Source organism: Primulina tabacum, chromosome 3 (assembly GCF_025594145.1).
Source record: "Primulina tabacum isolate GXHZ01 chromosome 3, ASM2559414v2, whole genome shotgun sequence".
NCBI lineage: Eukaryota > Viridiplantae > Streptophyta > Magnoliopsida > Lamiales > Gesneriaceae > Primulina > Primulina tabacum.
In genome coordinates, this window is record NC_134552.1 from 13,663,664 (window position 1) to 13,684,258 (window position 20,595).

The window sequence follows — 20,595 nt, forward strand, 5'->3', positions numbered from 1 at the left end:
ACAGAATCAAGCAAGCTCTGAGAATTAACGGATCAGAAGTTGTACATGTCGTAGTTTCAATAGAAATTGGTTATGAAATATGATTTTAATTACCTTCCTATTATTATTGAAGATTTGATGTCATGTTATTGATTTTATAATTAGTATCGAGAGGATATTCACAATTTCACTTATAAACTTCAATAATAATAATAATAGTAGATTAAAACATTGAAATTGACTTTTAATTTTCAAATATTTTGATGGTGGACGTAAAAAAATGTTTTACATTTGTTTCTTTTGTATTGCCATGGTTTGACCTCTACCGAAGTTGGTGTGAATTTGTTTTGGTGTTTTCCATTGGAATTGAACGAGAAGCTTTTGCGTAGCGTTGGGCTTTTTAACAGAAAAGGTCAATTGTTTTCAACTAAAAATGAAAGATTTCAACCCTAAAAAAATGAATAAAAATGGGAGATTTCAACCACATATGTCCGTCGATGCCTGGTTTCTTCATGACAACGGGACAAAGCAAACAACACAATTTTTATTTTTGAAAAATGAACTATTATTTATTTTCTGACGTTTTTTTAAATAAAAATAGTAAATTGGAGGATTTTATAATAATAATAATAAGGCAAAAACTTGTGTGAGACGGTCTCACGAGTCGTATTTTGTAAGACGGATCTCTTATTTGGATCATCTATGAAAAATATTACTTTTTATGCTAAGATTATTACTTTTATTGTGAATATCGGTAAAGTTGACCCGTCTCACAGATAAATATCTGCGAGACCGTCTCACAAGAGACCTAATCTAATAATAATATCCACGGTTGGGGAAAGAATTATGTAAGTGGTAACGAATGAATAAAGATAATGACAATCAAGAAGATGTAATAAATCTGAATTTACAAATATAATTTGATTTTAAGGTGATGTAATATTTGGTAGGTTGGTTGTTGCACCGTGTGACAGACAATTTTTTCAAAGTCTCTACGAATTTGACACCTTTTATATATGTGTAAGCTCTACAATTTGTGTTCATGAATCATGGTTAAGTAGGTTTAGGTAAAATCCCTCACAACCCATTGTATTAAGAAAGAAATTGTATGCTTCTGACGAGTATCTAAGTTGGTGGAGTATATAAATATTTGATCAATTATCAGAAGTTCGATTCTTCCTACCAAAAATTTCTCGAGCCTGGATGTTGTACGTGACTTGTCTAGAGCAGTTTACCTGATTTAGCGTGGTTTATAAGCTACTACTACATTAGTCCGGAGTATATCCAATGAACACAAAAAATAGTGAACGTAGGTTCTCACGTCATAAAAAAAAACATACATTTACAATCGATTCAAGAAAATAAAATAAAATTACATTAAGTTAGTTTGCTTGTTAAAAGTTTTAGAATACATAAATATGTCAAGAAAATAACTAGTAGGGCATTTGATAATAAAAGCTTATTTTTGGTCATATATTTAACAAATGACCATCAGTGCCTCTGTGGGATATATGGGCCTCCCTCAAATAGCATAGAATTGAGACTCTCCCTTTTATATTGGGCCGTGAATACCATATAATTGGGGCCGAATACCAAAGCCCGCTAATTCAAAAGGATAGAAAACACAGCCCAAAGGCATGGCTTTTCCCTGCCATATTTACAAATTATATTACAAGCAGAAATGTAGCAGACATCGATTTTTTACATTAGAGGTTGGAAAAGATTATACATATTTTCTACGCTGATTTTATGGCAAGTTATTACACACAACTTCGGCATCATTTTTCACTTAGATATTAAATAAGACAAAAACTTATGTGAGACGGTATCACGGGTCGTATTTTGTAAGACATATATCTTATTTGGGTTATCCATGAAAAAGTATTACTTTTTATGCTAATAATACTGCTTTTTATTGTGAATATCGATAGGGGTGATCCGTCTCACAGATAATGATTCGTGAGACCATCTCACAAGAGACCTACTCATTAAATAATACCAGTTAAAATTATTTTTCTCTCATATTGTTTGGAAATCAAATAAATCCTAGTGTACTATAATATATAATACCGTTTGATGTGTGAGATATGATAATTACAAGATTGATAAATAGTTGAAATCTATAGATAATTAATATTGTGTGATAACATATATACAAAAACTCATGTGAAGCGGTTTCACGGGTCAATTTTGTAAGATGAATATTTTATTTAGGCCACCCTTGAAAAAACTTACTTTTTATTGTAAATATGTGCATGATTGACCCGTCTCACGAATAAAGATATGTGGTCTCACAAGATACGTACTCTAAAATATACGGTGTTTGGTATGAGTATAAATATTATCATATCATAATATCTAGCATTTCCAATCATCAAAAGTTTTTAATTACTACATATATCATTACTATCAGTACAGAGTATTTTATATAGTTGAAAAAAAATAATCAAAAAACATATAATATATATATATATGTTTATATATTTTTTTAAAAAATAAAATACATATAAATATATTATAGTTGGATGTATCAAGAGAATATACACAAATATTGCACATATAAAAACAATGTATTATATTGTAAAGTTATATACATATGATTATAATGAGATTATTCACCATATGATCTTGATCAAGACAACTCAAGGCCAAACCAAGTATCCTATGGAGACCCTGGACAGCTCTTCTTGAAATTGATTATCCTGCAGGGCATTGTTCTTGCAACACTGAGGCAAACATCCAACGTCAGACGATTTGTCAGCCGAACTTTTCGTGGCGGTGGAGTGATCGAATGATGACGACATAAGGGTCCCTAGGTTTTCGTGGCGGAAGGAGCTCAGATAAGAGAAGGACAATGGAAGCCATTTTCGAAAGAGAACGATCTTAGCCGGTTGGGATTTGGAATAAAAACGTAGTAAATTTATAAGCATGTAAATTCTTGTGGGCTTCCTTTGTTTTGAGAAACTCTTAGTTCGGATAATGTAATTTTAATAATCAACTTTGGGGAAAACATTGGGTACAAAAAGTTGTTGGCTCCGGTCGATGTTGATGGTTTTGGAAATCATCTGGTAGGTCGAGTCTTGTTTTCTATTGTTGATTATCTCTTTTCAAACCCATCTTTTTAAGCATTGATTTCTTTACATATGAAGCAATTTCAAATGATAAATAATGTGTTTGGAGTTTGGATGGAGAAGTATTTTTTAAAACTTTTTTTTAAAAAAATAAAATAAAATAATGGTTAGATTTTGAGAAAATTTAACCATCCAAGTTAATAATAAATGAGTAGGCGGATCTATGTTCCTAAGATAGATCGACTCGATCTACACTTATGGTGAAAAATAATGTTATTGACATAAAAAATAACACATTTTATTTATTATCGCAAAATTTGCTATGAGATTGTTTTTCTATGTAAAATATTTTTGGAAGACCTTCTCATATATCTATGAAAAATTTATATATATTAAAATTAATAAGTACATACCTAATTAAAATAGCTTTGTTCGATATATTTTGAGGAGAAATATAATTTTCATATTAAATTGATTTTCCTAATATTATTTTTTTCTTGTTGATTTGATTGAGTATAATATTTAATTATGAGTTTGCCTTTCTAGATAATTATGTTAAGATTTTATTGTGATATAATATCTTACTTAAATCTAATTTCATTCTTGATAAGATTATGTGAAATATTGGGTTTGTCTTTTCTAGATATTATATTTATGATAAAGATCTTGAAGATATGATATTATTGATTTAACTCTTGATTTCTTTATTTTATAGATTTCCTTGTGAGATGAAGTGAATTATAAATAAGAGAGATGAAGATTAAAAAGAATTGAGAGAGAGAGAGAGACACGAAGAAAAATTCAGAGAGTTTTAGTGGAAGAGATTTTTCGTGGAAGAGATTTTCGTGGAGATAGTTTTTCGTGGAGGTGATTTTCGTGGGAGTTCTTCGTGGGAGATTTTCGTGGTGGTCTTTTCTCTCGGTCAATATTCACTCACGTGTGCACGTTCAGGAATTCAGAGAAACCCCTTATTCAAGAGACGTGCTGTGAAGAGTGTGATAGAGTGTTACTGTGAATGTTGAGAACATCTGCAGACAACATCTGGGAAGAAGTTGGCCGAAGATTGCTTCTCGTGGATCTACTTTTTAGCAACACGTTTTTGCTTTTTTGTTTTAGTTTTATTTTGGTTATTTGGTTTTAGAAAGCATTTGTTTTCTCAACTTGTTGAGGAAATTGATTTTTGTCATAATCACTAGTGTTAGGTTTTTGTAAACGATTGATTTTTCTAGTGATTAATTTTTGTCATAAGGCACCGCACAAATATTTATACTTGTGCAAATTTAATCTAGTCCATCTATTTATTTAAAGTGAATTTGTGTTACAAAATATAATATTCCGCTGCATGTTGTCCCAGATGTTGTAACATCTGAAACAACACCTAATTCTGACAAAATACAAATTTACTATTTTACATCGTATACTGATATTCTTATTATTTGTGGTATCTGTCGGACAAAATAACTCTTACAAGTGGTATCAGAGCCTTCGCTTGATATACTAAGTGCTGATTCTGGTTTTTGTTTTATTTGACAGAAATATTTAATGGACAAATCACTTGCAAACGGAGCACTTCGACCACCAGCTCCTAAACCTCATGTCCAACAACAGTTTCGACCAAGGAATGAAGAAAAACGTTGGTTGCAAGTAAATCCTTTAGGTGTTGCCCTAGGTGTTGCCACTCCTGGCCGCAACATTTGCGAAAAATCACTTTGTTTAAAATCTACAGCTTCTGGAAATTCGAGTGTAGATGATGAACTGGAAGCTGATGATGAAGAAATTACTCTTGAAAGCGTACATAAACTTTATGAAGAGCAGTTTGAGGATTGGACCAAAAGAAACAAGCTTAACTCAACTCTTATGAAGGAGAACACCAATCTAAAAGCCGTGTTTGCCAAACTTAAAGGAATTTTGAGCAAAAAAGACTTAGAACTGGGTAAGACCAAAGAAGAGCTTCAAAAGGCAACTGAAACTTTGTCAAAATTCAATTCGAGCACATCCAAGCTTGATTTCATACTTTTGATGGAAAGAGATGACAAGAAAGGCTTAGGCTTCAAAGACAGTGTGTTTGAAATTGGTGAATGTTCCAAATCAACAGTCTTTGTGAAAGGGAAAGCTGATGAATCCATAAAGCCACAATCCATACCCTCAATCAAAAGTTCTCCACCAAAAAGACAAAATATTTGACCCGTTCATAAGAAAAGAAGACGCAGGTATGTATATCATTACTGTTTTAAGCCTGGACATATCAGGCCCTACTGTTTTAAACTCAGGGATGACTGCATGAATCAAAAGACGAGTCAGATGTTGCCCCGAATGTTGTCCAACACTTCCCGCAACACCTCCCACCATCGACCTACAGTAAGACAAATTTGGGTACCAAAGGTAAAAACTCACTGTAATGTTGTCTATACTTCGTTGAAAACTAACACTGCAAGTCATTGATACTTTGATAGTGGAAGCTCACGCCACATGACAGGTTCAAGAGAACATCTCATCGATTATGTTGAACAAAAATGTGGCAGAGTAACCTATGGAGGGGGAGCTAAAGGAAGGATTGTTGGAAATGGTACAATGAATGTTGAAGGACTACCAAAACTTCACAATGTGCTTCATGTTGAAGGATTAAATTCAAATTTGATAAGCATAAGCCAATTGTGTGATGATAATTTGCTTGTCAAGTTTGATAAACATACTTGTGAAGTTTTTGATGAAGCTAACATGTGCATTATGACAGGTACAAGGTCCTCAGACAATTGCTACCAAATAGGTGAAAAACTTTCATGCAAACATGTGCAAATCACCGAACCTGACCTTTGGCATCAAAAACTCGGTCATGCAAACTTCAAGACCTTAAAGAACCTGAGTAAGTACGATGCAATTAGATGTATGCCTAATCTCTCTTTTGGTGTACCATATGTGTGCGGAGACTGTCAAAAAGGTAAACAGACTCGCGTGTCGCATCCAATGTTGCCAACATCTGGGACAACACGCTGTCTGGAGTTACTTCACATGGACCTTATGGGTCCTATGGAAGTGGAAAGCCTCGGAGGTAAGAAATGTTCTTTTGTGTGTGTTGATGATTTCTCACGTTTTTCATGGGTCAGCTTTATTAGAGAGAAATCAGATACTTTCGATGTATTCAAAAATTTGATTGCAAGAATCACCAACTTCCATGACCTGAAGGTAAGAAGGATCAAAACTGATCACAGTAAAGAATTTGAAAATATTTCTTTCTCATCCTTCTGTAACAGGAAATGTATCTCACACGAATTTTCAGCACCAAAAACTCCACAACAAATGGCATTGCCGAACGCAAGAACAAGACTTTGCAAGAAATGGCAAGAGTAATGCTAGCTTCAAAAAACATAGCAAAGTGTTTTTGGGCCAGAGGCACTTAACACGGTGTGTCACATTTCAAATAGGGTGTATTTAAGAAGTGGATCAACCATGACTTCTTATGAAATTATCATGGGAAAGAAGCCCAACCTTAAATATTTTTATGTTTTTGGTTGTGTGTGCTATGTTTTGAATGACATGGATCAACTTTCAAAATTTGATTCAAAGAGTGATAAGTGTTTGTTTTTGGGATATGCAACTAATAGTCGAGCTTACCGCATGTTTAATTTACGAACTAGGACTATTATAGAATCTATTAATGTTTCTTTTGATGACTGTGCAGATTTGAAAAAGAAAACATCTGAAGATGATGTGGAAGATCTACTGGAAATTCCAATCATACTGGAAAATGCAGATGTTGCTCCAGATGTTGCAACACCTGGCACAACACTTGACACTGAAGTCACTAAAGCTGAGGACGAAACAAATATCGATGATGACGCAATAGATGATGGACAGAATATTCCAAGTAAAATTCAAAAAAACCATCCATTATCTCAAATAATTGGAAATATGCATGAAGGAGTCCAAACTAGAAAGAAAGAAAAATGGATTACCGAAAGATGACTGGACTTATTTGCATGAGCTCCTTATACTCACAGATTGAGTGAATATCTATTGGAAATTGACTTCAAACGAGGTGAGGTAGACAAAACTCTTTTTATTCAGAAATCTAAAGGCGAGATTCTTATTTATCAAGTCTATGTTGATTATATAATCTTCGGTTCCTCATTTCAAAAGCATGCTGATAATTTTGTTGAGTGCATGTCATCTACATTTGAAATGAGCATGGTTGGTGAATTAAGTTTCTTTCTTGGTTTACAAATAAAACAAATGCATGATGACATTTTTTTGTGTCACTTTCAACTGCTGAATCCGAATATGTGGCAGCAGGAAGTTGTTGCACTAAACTATTGTGGATTAATCAAATGATTGAATACTATGGACTTAAAATTGAAACTTTAGTTGTGTACTATGATAATTATAGTGCAATCAATATTTCAAAAATTCCAGTACAACACTCTCGAACAAAACACATTGACATTAGACATCACTTTATTCGATATTTAGTAGAAAAGGGATTGATTCGAATTGAATTTGTTGGTACAAATAACCAACTGGCTGACATATTCACAAAAACATTAGATTTTGAGAGGTTTTCCGAACATTCGGAAATCTCTCAGCATGTGTTCTGCCTAATCATACATAGATGTTGTCTCAGATGTTACAACATCTCGGACAACACCTAACGTGCATGTGCATTTCTAGGACTTAGACATACTGCATCTGCATGCATACTGTTATACGATGTGTTATCACAATGTTGCATAATCTTCTGGTGCACTTACAATTTCTTGTTCTATCTAAACTTAACACACTTGGATATGTTTAACAATCTAATTAAATCACAAAATAATTGAAGGATGATCATGTAATCCATGACATTGTCCCATACGAAAAGTGACATGAAAAGATTAACAAAAAAAATATACTCTGTATAAGAAGACAAGATGGGAAAAAGCTACCTAAAAGAGTCCAATGATGAATGTGCTTTTAGTGTGGGAGCTACCTCTTCTGAGTTTAATACAGAAAGAAAAACGTATGAAGTTGGAAAAAGCTACCTAGAGGAGTCCTAAAGAAAACCGTTATTCTAGTGTGTGAGCTACCACTTCTATGATCAGAAAATTGATAAGTCTCTAAGTGTGCAGAAAAATCGAAATAAATTTTGAAATTGGACGTGTTGTCAGAAGACGTTGCCAACATTTGCGAAAAACACTTCATTTGTTAACATATCTCATATTTGTTTTCGTGTTTCCATTTATGTTACGTTCTGTTATTAGGCATAAATAGGTCATGCATAAACATAACATTGTGAATATTGTTGGGTCAAAAGGGTATGCGTAATTTCAACAGAGAAAATTCGATGAAAATCCAAATTTTGCTAGAAATCCAATATTTGTGATTTTTGATGGTTCAGTGGTGTTAAAATCGATGTGGGTTCCAATTCTGAAAATTATTTTGAAATGATATTGGACGCAATTATCTCAGTAATTTTGGTAAGTGAGTACTGGCCAAAGCTGATCTGGTCTCCTACGAGAACTTAGTTTCTGACTATCGTCTGGCTATGGAGGTAGATGTCCATTCTGGACAAAAAAAGGGGAGAAGACGTGACTCAAACTCAAGGGAGTGTGAATTGAAAGGATCAAACGATACCATCTATTTGATACCTTTGCTTGATTTCTTTTAATGTTCTTCTCTGTTCAATGTTATGCTTCCCTGATGTGTTTCTTTTTTAATGAACTGTTAATGATTTTTGCAGGTGTTGTCTCAGGTGTTGCCAACACAACGAACAACACCCGTACTAACTTGATTTTATTCAGGGGGAGAAAAATTCTCATATTAAGGGAGAGAAAAATTCTCATATTAAGGGGGAGTTAACTGGAGTTCAAATGAGAAATTGAGTTTGATTTGATTTTGTCCAGAATGACAAAAATGGGGAGATTGAAGGAAAATATAATTTCCATATTAAATTTATTTTCCTAATATTATCTATTCCTAGTTGATTTGATTGAATATAATATTTAATTATGGTTTTGCCTTTCTAGATAATTATGTTAAGATTTTATTGTGATATAATATCTTCCTTAAATCTAATTTCATCCTTGATAAAATTATGTGGAATATTGGGTTTGCATTTTCTAGATATTATATTTATGATAAAGATCTTGAAGATATGATATTATTGATTTAACTCTTGATTTCTTTATTTTGTAGATTTCCTTGTGAGATGAAGTGAATTATAAATAAGAGAGATGTAGATTAAAAAGAATTGAGAGAGAGAGAGAGAGAGACGAAGAAAAATTCAGAGAGTTTTAGTTGAAGAGATTTTTCGTGGAAGAGATTTTCGTGGAGATAGTTTTTCGTGGAGGTGATTTTCGTGGGAGTTCTTCGTGGGAGATTTTCGTGGTGGTCTTTTCTCTCGGTCAATATTCACTCACGTGTGCACATTCAGGAATTCAGAAAAACCTCTTATTCAAGAGACGTGCTGTGAAGAGTGTGATAGAGTGTTGTTGTGAATGTTGAGAACATCTGCGGACAACATCTGAGAAGAAGTTGGCCGAAGATTGCTTCTCGTGGATCTACTTTTTAGCAACACGTTTTTGCTTTCTTGTTTTAGTTTTATTTTGGTTATTTGGTTTTAGAAAGCATTTGTTTTCTCAACTTGTTGAGGAAATTGATTTTTGTCAAAATCACTAGTGTTAGGTTTTTGTAAACGATTGATTTTTCTAGTGATTAATTTTTGTCATAAGGCACCGCACAAGTATTTATACTTGTGCAAATTTAATCTAGTCCATCTATTTATTTAAAGTGAATTTGTGTTACAAAATATAATATTCCGCTGCATGTTGTCCCAGATGTTGTAACATCTGGAACAACACCTAATTCTGACAAAACACAAATTTACTATTTTACATCGTATACTGATATTCTTATTATTTGTGGTATCTGTCGGACAAAATAACTCTTACATATTTTTAATTTTTTTTTAAAAAAAACAACAATGTTTGGACTAGGGATATAATTGGGATGGGCAGGGCAGAGTGTGGGGATGGGAAAGTTTTTCTAATCAGGATTCCTCGTTCAATCCCCACCCGGATTAAGTCTCATCGGACTCACATATTTAGTTCTATATAATTGATATTAAAATTCTCATTTCGATTTTCCTGACATTAAATCTTCTTCCTAGTCCTCGTCATGACTTCAAATAATCTAGAAATGGTGACGAGGTGTGCTGGATTTCTTATCATCATCCTCAACTTGACGCGAATTAAATTATTATCTATATCATCGCTTTAAATATCGGTTGCAATAACCAAAAAAAGTTTTCAAACTCACTTAATGAATATTGATACAACAATCCAATTACATTTACAAATACTAATATCACTTAAACAATACAAATTTTTGCAATTCATGATTTACTAAACAAAAAGATGAAAACACATAATTATCATGATGTAACGAATTAGATCATGAACGAACTTTGAATGTTATGAATTTGAGTTTTTTTTTTGTTAATTATTAAAAAAACTCATTATTATTATTATTACTAGAAACAATAATATTATCGGGGAATTCATGACGAATTTGGAAATGAGGATGAGGATAACATTCTCATACACGTCCCTTATTTGCTTCGGAAATTTGAAATATCCTCAAACCCCACCCTATCTCAGATGTTCCCAGCAAAGAAAATCATCGTCCTTAGTTTGGACTAAAAGAGGCGAAAAAAACTATTTGTAAAATATATTTTTTAAAAGTTGTAGATGATAATATTCGAGGAATATGTGACTAAATTTAACCCAACAATTGGTTTTACTACTTTATTTATTGAACGAGACAAAGATAATTTGGGTAAAAACAAATTAGAACAATGTATATTACCTAAACAAGTCAAATTACGAGCCATAGCCCAAGGCGGAAAAAATTACTAATGGGTATTCTGCTAAAATAAAAGTCCAATAGACGAAAAATAATGAGAAAATGCGGTGAGCGTGGATCGAACACGCGACCTTCAGATCTTCAGTCTGACGCTCTCCCAACTGAGCTATCCCCGCAGGTGGTAATGTGACTGAAACTTATTTTATATATAATTTAAATTTAAAATGGATTTAAAAAAACGTTGCGTTGGTAATGCGACTTCAAATGACGTAGAATCGTTGTTGTGAGTAGCCAATAAGCGGTGAGACGACAGAGATTCATTCCTCTGACAAAACCTCACGATGTCTACGAGGTGCAAGTTTCCGTTCATTTTTCCCATCCTTTTACTCGTTTCATTCTCCATCACCGCCGCTGTGCCGCCGCCTGTTGGAATTTCGTACTCCCAATATTGCAAAGGCACTGTTACGGAGTCAACTTTACTGCCCGACCCGAATCCTTCACTCTACCCGAGAACTCTTGCTCTGCGCCACGCTTACGTTGATTACAGGGGGAACGACACGAAGGGCGATCTTGAAATTCCCACGTCTCTCTTCTTTTCGGCCCGCCGGGCCTACAGGACCCAAAACAATGCCGTTTTCAAAATCGAAGCGGTCTTGAGTCTGAGCGGTGTTCGAGGTCAGGACCATCTTCGTGGTAATCGCACTCGTCGTGGGTTGCGGCTGATTCATTATCGACCGCCTCGGATTCCGGTGTCATTAGGAGATACCTGGAATTCTGCCACTTTCACCTTAAATGGGTTTTGGGATTGGAGCACTGGGAAACTCTGTATGATTGGCTCAGGTTCTGAACAGTCGAGGACAGATCATGTTGTTTTAAAGCTTGATTACTTGAATTCTTCGAGTATTTTCAATAGCTTTGTTAATGGCACGTTCGAAATATTCAATGTAAATGCTGATGGCATTAATCATCGGTTGTTAACTATTTTGGGTGTGAATTTGAGGAAATATAGGTATGAGTTGATTGATAAAGAAATTGCAAACAAGGGATTTGATTCATTAGATGATACTACTGATGTTTCTTTAGGAGTTGAGGATTTGGGCCAACGGTTATGCTTATTTATTAGAAGATCTGGTTCAGTTGAACTGAAATATGAGAATGATTGTGAAAGCGTGAATTGTAAGTTTCTCGGGGGAGGAAATAATAATTATACACCAAGTACGTTGAGCTTCAACGAAATTGAGTGTTCAGACGATGGGAGAGTAAGATTCTTGCTGGATTTTGGGGATTTCGGGCATAATGGCCATCAATTGCCGTTTGAACCGAATATGAGTTTGATCAGTGAAGGAAAATGGGATGCTAAGAAAAAAAGACTCAACATGGTTGGATGTCGCATTTTTCGTGATTGGTACGAGGATTTTGTTGGTGAGTGTTTGATAAGGCTGAGTTTTAGATTTCCAGCTAGGTGGACATTGAAAGAGAGAAGCTCTGCAGTGGGGATACTGTGGAGTAGTAGAAGTTTGAACGAGTCAGGGTACTTTGGCAGAGTGGCACTAGCTAGCAAAAGGAATACAAATCCTATGGCTGTGCATTTGAGATATGAATATACAGAAATTGAGAATGCGAAGAGATCTTGTGCTAATAAGACAATGCATAATGGTATAGGAGCTGAGTTCCCTGCTGGATTATCATCTGACCTGAGGTTTGATATGGTTGGTGGCAATAGGAATGTGAAAGATTTATGGGGTTACTCATCCCCTCTTTACGTGGAAGATAGGCGTTATCAAGCATCTGTATTTGATTTGGAAGTGAAGTCTCCAAGGCAGATGAAACAAAATTATACTGGTGCGCTCAATGTCAGCTATGTGCTGACCCTTTCATCTCCTTACAATTTTAAGCTCAGCAGTGAATATTTTCTGATTAAGTCATTTGAAATTTCTGCTGAGGGGTTATATGACAGTAAAAGTGGGCATGTTTGCATGGTTGGTTGTATGCATGTTATTGAGTCATCTAATGTGAAACCGCCTCATTACTCATCATTGGACTGTGAAATTCTGCTCAATATTCAATATCCGCCTCTCCATTCAAAAAATGGAGCTATTGGCAAAGGGAACTATTAAAGCATTCGGGAAAGGTCTGATTATCTTTATTTTGAACCTTTTGAGTTTTTTTCTCGCTCCATTTACTCTGGTCAAGCTGTAGAATCACTGTGGAGAATGGATCTGGAAATCACCATGCTTCTGGTTTCGAACACGCTATCATGTTTCTTTGTCTGTCTGCAACTATTGCATGTTAATAGGCACCCAGATGTGCTACCCTTTATTTCTACCATAATGCTCGCTATGCTCACTCTAGCACATATGGTTCCACTACTATTGAATTTTGAAGCTTTCTTGGTTAGGCGCAATGGTATGGATTCTTACTTTCATAGTGATGGATGGCTCGAAATGAGTGAGGTATTAGTGCGGATAATAACCATGATAGCTTTTTTATTGGAATTTCGTCTACTCCAGTTGACCTGGTCTGCAAGATTTGGAAATGAAAGCCAGATAAACCTCTTGATGTCTGACCAGAAAGTTTTATATGCATCTTTACCTATATATATGTGTGCTGGGTCGATTGCTGGGTTTGTCCACACGTTGAAACAGTCTAATCTGAGACCATCACTCAGGACCCATCAACTTGGATATAAACAAGAACCTTTATGGGGTGACATTAAATCATATGGTGGTCTGATCTTGGACGGGTTTTTGCTCCCACAAATTCTCTTCAATCTTTTCAGCGATGCAAAAGAGAAGGCACTCACCCCTTCCTTTTACGCGGGAATCACAATTGTTCGGTTAATACCACATGCATATGATCTTTACAGGTCTCATAGTTCTACTTTTTCTTTGAATTATATCTATGCAAACCCAAGATTGAACTATTATTCCACAACTTGGGATATTATCATATCTGTTGGAGGTCTGTTGTTTGCCTTTCTCATTTACTTGCAGCAGAGATATGGTGGCAAATGTTTTCTTCCCAAGAGATGTTGGCGGACGTAATAAATTTTTGGCAACAATTTGATTTGTTGCAAGTGCTATGATATACCATGAAATTTTTAGTTTTTTTAGCGTATCTTTGAAACTTGTACAGTTATGGGAACGTGTTATTTTTTGCATGCTTGTAACTGGATACATTGACCCAGCTTGCTCTGAGCTTAGTGGCACCTTGTTTATATTATTATCAAACGCTATATATTTCAAATGCAAATTTTGTGTAAATCATAGTGTTACGTAGTAGGCATCGAGAACTGAGATTTGTTATTTATCAAATTTAAATTAAATTGTTACTCTTAAGAACGTACATGATAATACCAAGATAGGATTTTTCCATGATTATTTTTTGTGTTATACTTGAAAAATTGGGGTACTTTCTGTCAATTTAATGGGGGATCATCATTTACTCTTCAAACTATGCGATTTATTTGGTAGTTTCCCATTTTCTCTGACATCTCTCTCTGAAGAAAATACCACTTTCTTAATCGAAACCCGAGTATTGCTTGATTCGACTGAAAACAAATACATGAAAATCTCCCTTCCAATGAATGCAAGCATCTAACATGGCGGAACAGACCGTAATTGGCCATTATTGATAAAATTAGACAACTTATCGAAAATGGCCGTCAAAGAAATCCCCTCCATTTTTATCAACTTCGTGAATTCTTCTTCCTTTTCCACGTACGCCCGGGTCTCCAAAAAATCCAAGCAAGTTGTCAACTGATTTTTAAATTTTGGAGTGCATACTGAGACTGCTTTTTTCAATGCTTCCACGGATTTAGGCACTTGATTCTTTCTAAGATATCCACCTGCCAAAAGGATCCATGTCGTCATCAAAGGACTACCCCCTTCTGATATTCCTTTGGCAATAAGGTCTTCAGCCTTCTTCAAAAGACCATCTGTACAATAAGAATCAATCAAGATGTTGGGGACTCGGAAATCAATTTCCAATCCACTTAATTCCCACTCCTTAAAAATCCTCTCAGCACCTTCGACATCATTAAACTTCACCAATGCACGGATCATGCTGAGGTAAACCTTATTGCCAATCTTGTTGGTCAGCTTGAATTCATTCCAAAGTCGGTGAAGCTCATCCTTGTTTCCAATATCAGCATATAGGTCGAGGAGGATGGTAAAAACAAATGTCTTATCTCTAGGGGATTTTAATTGTCCCTCCAATTTAGTCAGCATTGGCAAAGCTCTGTCATTTAAGCCCATTCTCAAGTAACCCTGTATTGCAGTAACATATGTCTTCCAATGGGGGATGGCCAGTTTATCAGATTCCATAGTGGCTACAATTTTATCCATTCCAATAGAGTCAGAAGCCCAAGCACAGACACTTAAGCAGATAGATTGAGTGAACTGATCATGGGGAATGCCTTTTACTTCCATTTCAGTGAGCAGATCATGGATTTTTTTCATGTCTCCTACTCGATAATGTAAGTTCATCATAAGGTTGTACCATATCGGTTTACTAGCATAACCTAAATCTCTAGCTTTCTGCATAATTGACTCTGCTTTATCCACGGATTTAACCAACATATAGCAGTTCAGGAGGGCAAGATATACAGAAAAACTTTTCTTATTTTCTGGGATCTTATTGAAGTAATCTTCAGCTCTTTCTAGGCCAAAAACTTTGAATATCAGTTTCAGTCGTACAGCAGCATCATAAAAAGACATGGGAAAGCGTCTTTCATTAGTCATCCAGAGAGACACCTGAAAATCAGAAAACGAACTCAACCAACATGGCAAAAGCAAAAAATGAACACCTTTCTTGTTTTGTTGATTCAGATTAGGCGTCTTAATTGTCGCCTCGCGTAATTCTTCAGGAAACTTTATGACGAATTTGTTTTAATTCTTCCTCTTCCTATTTATGGTTTGCATTTGTGTTACTGTGATTGCCTTAGTGCAGAAAACCTTTGAAGCCCCGAATGTGCATATATTTCGGGTAAAAAACATGCATTTTAAAGACATGATAACTCGTTCAATTTCTTAATAAGAGCGAGAAAAGTTGAGAAATAGACAAACCTCAAGAGCGTGTTTGAATCTCTTGTAAAACCGCAACTCCTCAACGATTCTTTGAAGCTCCTGTTTGTCCACATAGTTCCCTCCATTCACCCAACCGTCGAGCACCGGTGTCACCGACACATTCGGGTCGCCGAGCTGTGATATTTTCCGGTAAAGAGATTTCGAGTTCGATCCAATTTTTGAACTAAAGAGCTGCCTTTGGATTCTATGGATCAAAGAAGCCGCGCTCGAATTCGGGGAAGTAGAAATAGTAAAGAACCGCATCGATGGAGACGAGGGGTTTAGGAAGTGAAACTGCAAAGAATCCAAATGTGCACTACTATTTGGATCGGGTTTTTGAATTCTTTACATTTTGGGCTTGCTCTGGTCCATGAATTTGGGCCTACTTTATTCAATAATTATATGCTTTTTATAAAACTAACCATCAAGTCAATAAATATTCATATAAAATTTCGGAAACAAAAAGATATTTAGAAAAAAATGAAAAACTACAGAAAAGAAAAGGGAGACATTAGGGAAAAATGGGTACTGTTGGTTGAAGTTAAGTTCAAAATATGCTGTAATATTAAGTGAAGGTATTCAACTCAAAAAAATAAAAAAATAAAATAAAAATTAAAGGTATTTAATTCAACTTACTAAAATAAGATTTGTGTTTTATTAAATAAAATTATATAAGTTGCGTGGGATTCAAGGGTCATCTTAAAAGCAAAAACTTGTGTGAGACAGTCTCACGAATTGTATTTTGTGAGATAAATCTTTTATTTAGATCATTCATTAAAAAAATTACTTTTTATGCTAAGAGTATTACTTTTATGATGAATATCAGTAAGATTGACCTGTCTCACAGATAAAAATTCGTAAAACCATCTCACAAGAGACCTACTCCATCTTAAATTACAATTTTAAGGGTCCAACAAAAATCTGATTTCGAACATAACAAGACTAACGACCAGAAATACAGTTGGTAATAAAATTATTACTCAATTAATTTTTTTAAAATCAAAGTATATAACTGATCCTTTGATCATGTTTATAACACCAACAGCAGAATACTCTTAATTACACCATTATTATTATTATTATTATTATAAAAAGGAAATGGTAGAAATTGTCAAACTACATCTGATAAACATGTCTACTACACAGCTTCAACCTCATAGAAAAATCACAAAAGACACAAAGGTAGGAACAATATGTAACTTTCATGAATACGAACGTCTATGACTCGTACCGTTTAGTCGGACAAGGTATCCTTCAGTTCACCTTTTTTACGCATCTCCATCACAATATCACACCCTCCTATCAACTCTCCTTTATAGTACAACTGTGGAAATGTTGGCCAGTTTGAAAATGACTTCAATCCTCGCCTCACTTCATCATCACTAAGAATATCAAACGATCCAAAATCCACTCCCTCTTCCTTGAGTGTATTCACGACCTTGGAGCTGAAGCCGCATCTTGGAACATCTGGGGTGCCTTTCATAAAGAGCATGACAGGTGAAGAATTTATAAGCTGTTTCAGACGATCTTCGAGCTTCTCTCCAAATGGTACCCCTTTTTCGGCTAGAAGCTTCTTAAGCTCTCCGCTCTGTTGCATCTCCAACAATATGTCTGATCCACCTATAAGTTCACCCTTTATGTAAAGTTGAGGATAACTGGACCAATTGGAGTATATTTTGAGCCCTTGACGAACTACATCATCCGAAAGAATGTCGAAACTCTCAAACTCCACTTTCTCCTGCCTGAGGATATCTACTACTTTACGGCTAAAACCACATTGTGGTTCATCGGGTTTTCCCTTCATAAACAACATGACTGGACCCGCATTAACAAGTGTCTGCAAACGGGAAGTTGTAGCTGCATTCAAACCTGAAGAGTCCATGGTGCCGCCTTTTCCTACATCAGGTCCAGTGAGTACCTTGTTGTCCAATATCTGAATTCCGTGATCTCTAAAAACATCTCTGAGTTCACCGCTTTCGTGCATGGCGATGGCAATATCACATCCCCCAAGTAGTTCCCCCTTGCAATAAAGCTGAGGAAATGTTGGCCAGTTTGCAAATTTCTTCAGTCCCTCGCGAACTTCAATATCGGTTAAAATATCAAAGCTTCCAAATTTGACCTTCTCCTTTTTCAAAATATCAACCACTTTTTGACTAAAACCACACTGAGGGGCCTCAGGGTTTCCTTTCATGAAAAGCATGACTTGGTGAGAATTAACAAGCTCCTGAAGCCTCTTCTTGAGCCCATCACTTGTACCAGAATGCGATTGGCTACCGTTTTCAGAAGCATGGGTTTCTTTAGCCAAAGCCTTGACTGATTCAAGAATAGCAGGCCCAGCAGCCATGCCAAGGCTAGCAGGAGCTGCAGGTTCTCCGGGAATGATTGAGCCTGCAACTTTTGCAACCTTGTTGGCCAAACTCGACGGGTTGGCACCTTCTAATGTATCAACTGCTTTGCCACCCTAATATGACAAAAAAAAGTATATTGATCGTTTAAAAAGGCATTAAATTTAAACTAGATAATGCACATTAGCAGGAGTGGTTGAATGGTTGAATATAATGGATAAAGGCTCATGGATTATAGAAAATGCAATGGCCGTCCAGAATTGAAAAGTTTGCAGCAGTAAACTAATGGAGAAGGTAATAACTGAAGGAATGAGCACATTTTCCAGAATATTACATGGAGTTCACAAGAACTTCTCAAAATAGTTGCTCTGATTCAGTAATAAGTGATAACATCTAAACATGTCTATGGCAACTGGCTAGTACACGGAAAGGATAAATAAAGACATCCCTATTCTTTTACCTTAAAGAACACAAAATACGGGACAGCAGAAACAGAATACACCGCAGAAATTTCAGGTTGTTCTTCAGCCTCAACCTGTACCACCACAAAAAAATTATGCCAGCAATGGGCACACTAGCCAGTTCAAGAAAAAATATAAACTTGACAAAGATAGAAACATGCTTAAAAAGACAAAATAATTGACGGAAAACATGACAAACGAAAAGAAAGAAATCAAAATTGTAGCTTCATTTTCGAATTTAACACTCAAAAGCAGCGAGGAAATGTTACTTTAAGTTAAACCAACTCAAATTACATATAAAAAGTTGAAGATATCTAACAAATCCAACATATGTAAGATATATACAAACCAATAGTAGCGAAACAAGTGTATCAAAAATTATAATGTACTGATTAAGTATTTTATGAAGATTTCACTGGAGTGATCCTTTTTATTCGAGAGCATGTGTATTTTCACACAGTATTGACACTGAATCACCACCACTTTTCTTGGTTTGGATGGCGGCCCACCATTAAACAATAAACTTGTGTAGTATATAAGGAAAGAAGACAACAATGAATATACCTCTCCCCCCCTCCCCACCCCTTCCCCTCTTGGCCTAACATTCAGTACCCCATCTACAATTTGCAATATCTCCTCCTCCAACACCAGAATATCTGCCAACAACTTGCCATCGCAATCTACAAAGGCAATGTATGACTGTATGAGTAATCCAATGAATGATTTCATGCATGTTTTCCCAAAACAAATTTACAATATACAAAAGTTTAAGAGTTCACTACACATTAGACGCAAAAAACTACGAACAAGTAAACAATATAGGTAATGGGAAAGTCTGAGCAATGCTATGATGGACAACATGGAGGCTTTTGCATCAGCAGGTAAGGCAAAAGATATTATAAACAACTTATATCGACTTTCTTGGTTACTTTTCAAAACTACAGGACTCCGTTAATTAACTCTCATCCTTCAGATATAGCTTAAAGTAAGAAAAAATGTAGTTCTGTAGAAACAAAAGACATAGGTACCCATAATTTTTTGTCTTTTCTTTCAACCCCCAGCAACTCCAGAATTTTCACCTAATTTAGTCCAATCGAATCTATTTTCTTTGGAATTTGGACGAAAACTTGTCTCGATAACACGTCAAAAAGTGCGTTTACCATGACTGCATAATTCTTTTTTTTTTTTTTTAATTCTTCAACTTGAACTTGAACTATTGTAAATCAAATAAAATCGATTTCACACGTCTCAACAACACAACCAAAGAACGTCATTAGCTAACAACTTCCTGAAAATACTTTATTTTAAACATAAATATACAGAAAAAAAACATAGGGTGGGACTTGATTTCAAATATATTCACGGTTAATGATCAGGAAAAAAAACTATATCGATATAAAACATCAATGTATCGCATACCCTGAGAAAGTGAGCGAGAGGGAAATCCGTCGAGAGATGAGAGAAGACTTGATCCATGTGCTTGGAGGCATCACACCACGAAGCCCAAAAGTGTAGAATCACCGGACTTCCACCGCCGATGGCGCTGTCAAGTTCAGCCTTCGATTTGACCTCTTTCACCGCTCCTCCGCTGCCGGCCGCCATTGTTTTCGAGAAGATATACCCTATCTGCTTCACTCAAACGCCAAGCGCACTCGAAAGAGGCAATTCAGTGCAGTTGCCGTTGGATCTAGTCGCTTTTACAGATTGCAAGGCGTTAAAATGAATCCTAATTGGGCTCATTGAGATTCATCGTGGCCCTTAAAATAAACTAAATAGCCCAAAAAGAGTCTCCAATTGAACTAGTAAAATTGGGCCTTCGTAGATAATGGGCTTT

General features: G+C 35.4%; 3 protein-coding genes and 1 non-coding gene across 4 annotated transcripts; 1 reads left to right on the forward strand and 3 right to left on the reverse strand.

Moving 5' to 3' along the window:
* Positions 1 to 10,992: 10,992 nt before the first annotated feature.
* Positions 10,993 to 11,065, reverse strand: TRNAF-GAA (transfer RNA phenylalanine (anticodon GAA)). The gene has a single exon. It is a non-coding gene; the product is annotated as a tRNA-Phe (tRNA).
* Positions 11,066 to 11,230: 165 nt separating this feature from the next.
* Positions 11,231 to 13,006, forward strand: LOC142538453 (uncharacterized). Its single transcript, XM_075643768.1, has one exon. It carries the CDS (start codon positions 11,231 to 11,233, stop codon positions 13,004 to 13,006), a length of 1,776 nt encoding a protein of 591 aa, XP_075499883.1.
* A 1,383-nt stretch (positions 13,007 to 14,389) lies between these two features.
* LOC142540588 (pentatricopeptide repeat-containing protein At2g20710, mitochondrial-like) lies at positions 14,390 to 16,270 on the reverse strand. Its single transcript, XM_075646860.1, has 2 exons — positions 15,956 to 16,270; positions 14,390 to 15,643 (listed from the first exon to the last, which is right to left on the reverse strand). The coding sequence occupies exons 1-2, from the start codon at positions 16,217 to 16,219 to the stop codon at positions 14,486 to 14,488; spliced, it is 1,422 nt and encodes a 473-aa protein (XP_075502975.1). The 5' UTR covers positions 16,220 to 16,270; the 3' UTR covers positions 14,390 to 14,485.
* A 650-nt stretch (positions 16,271 to 16,920) lies between these two features.
* On the reverse strand, positions 16,921 to 20,469 carry LOC142540590 (monothiol glutaredoxin-S17-like). Its single transcript, XM_075646863.1, has 3 exons — positions 20,181 to 20,469; positions 18,761 to 18,835; positions 16,921 to 18,416 (listed from the first exon to the last, which is right to left on the reverse strand). Exons 1-3 carry the CDS (start codon positions 20,361 to 20,363, stop codon positions 17,190 to 17,192), a joined length of 1,485 nt encoding a protein of 494 aa, XP_075502978.1. The 5' UTR covers positions 20,364 to 20,469; the 3' UTR covers positions 16,921 to 17,189.
* Positions 20,470 to 20,595: the final 126 nt, after the last annotated feature.

What these genes read in the sequence shown, in the direction of transcription:
- LOC142540590 (XM_075646863.1), bottom strand. Translation starts at nt 20,363, where the DNA reads ATGGCGGCCGGCAGCGGAGGAGCGGTGAAAGAGGTCAAATCGAAGGCT. An exon ending in CTCTCGCTCACTTTCTCAGG is followed by an intron (nt 18,836 to 20,180) that starts GTATGCGATACA and finishes GTGGTGGTACAG; the next exon opens with GTTGAGGCTGAAGAACAACC. An exon ending in CGTATTTTGTGTTCTTTAAG is followed by an intron (nt 18,417 to 18,760) that starts GTAAAAGAATAG and finishes TTGTCATATTAG; the next exon opens with GGTGGCAAAGCAGTTGATAC.
- LOC142540588 (XM_075646860.1), bottom strand. Translation starts at nt 16,219, where the DNA reads ATGCGGTTCTTTACTATTTCTACTTCCCCGAATTCGAGCGCGGCTTCT. An exon ending in GATTCAAACACGCTCTTGAG is followed by an intron (nt 15,644 to 15,955) that starts GTTTGTCTATTT and finishes TCTGATTTTCAG; the next exon opens with GTGTCTCTCTGGATGACTAA.
- LOC142538453 (XM_075643768.1), top strand. Translation starts at nt 11,231, where the DNA reads ATGTCTACGAGGTGCAAGTTTCCGTTCATTTTTCCCATCCTTTTACTC.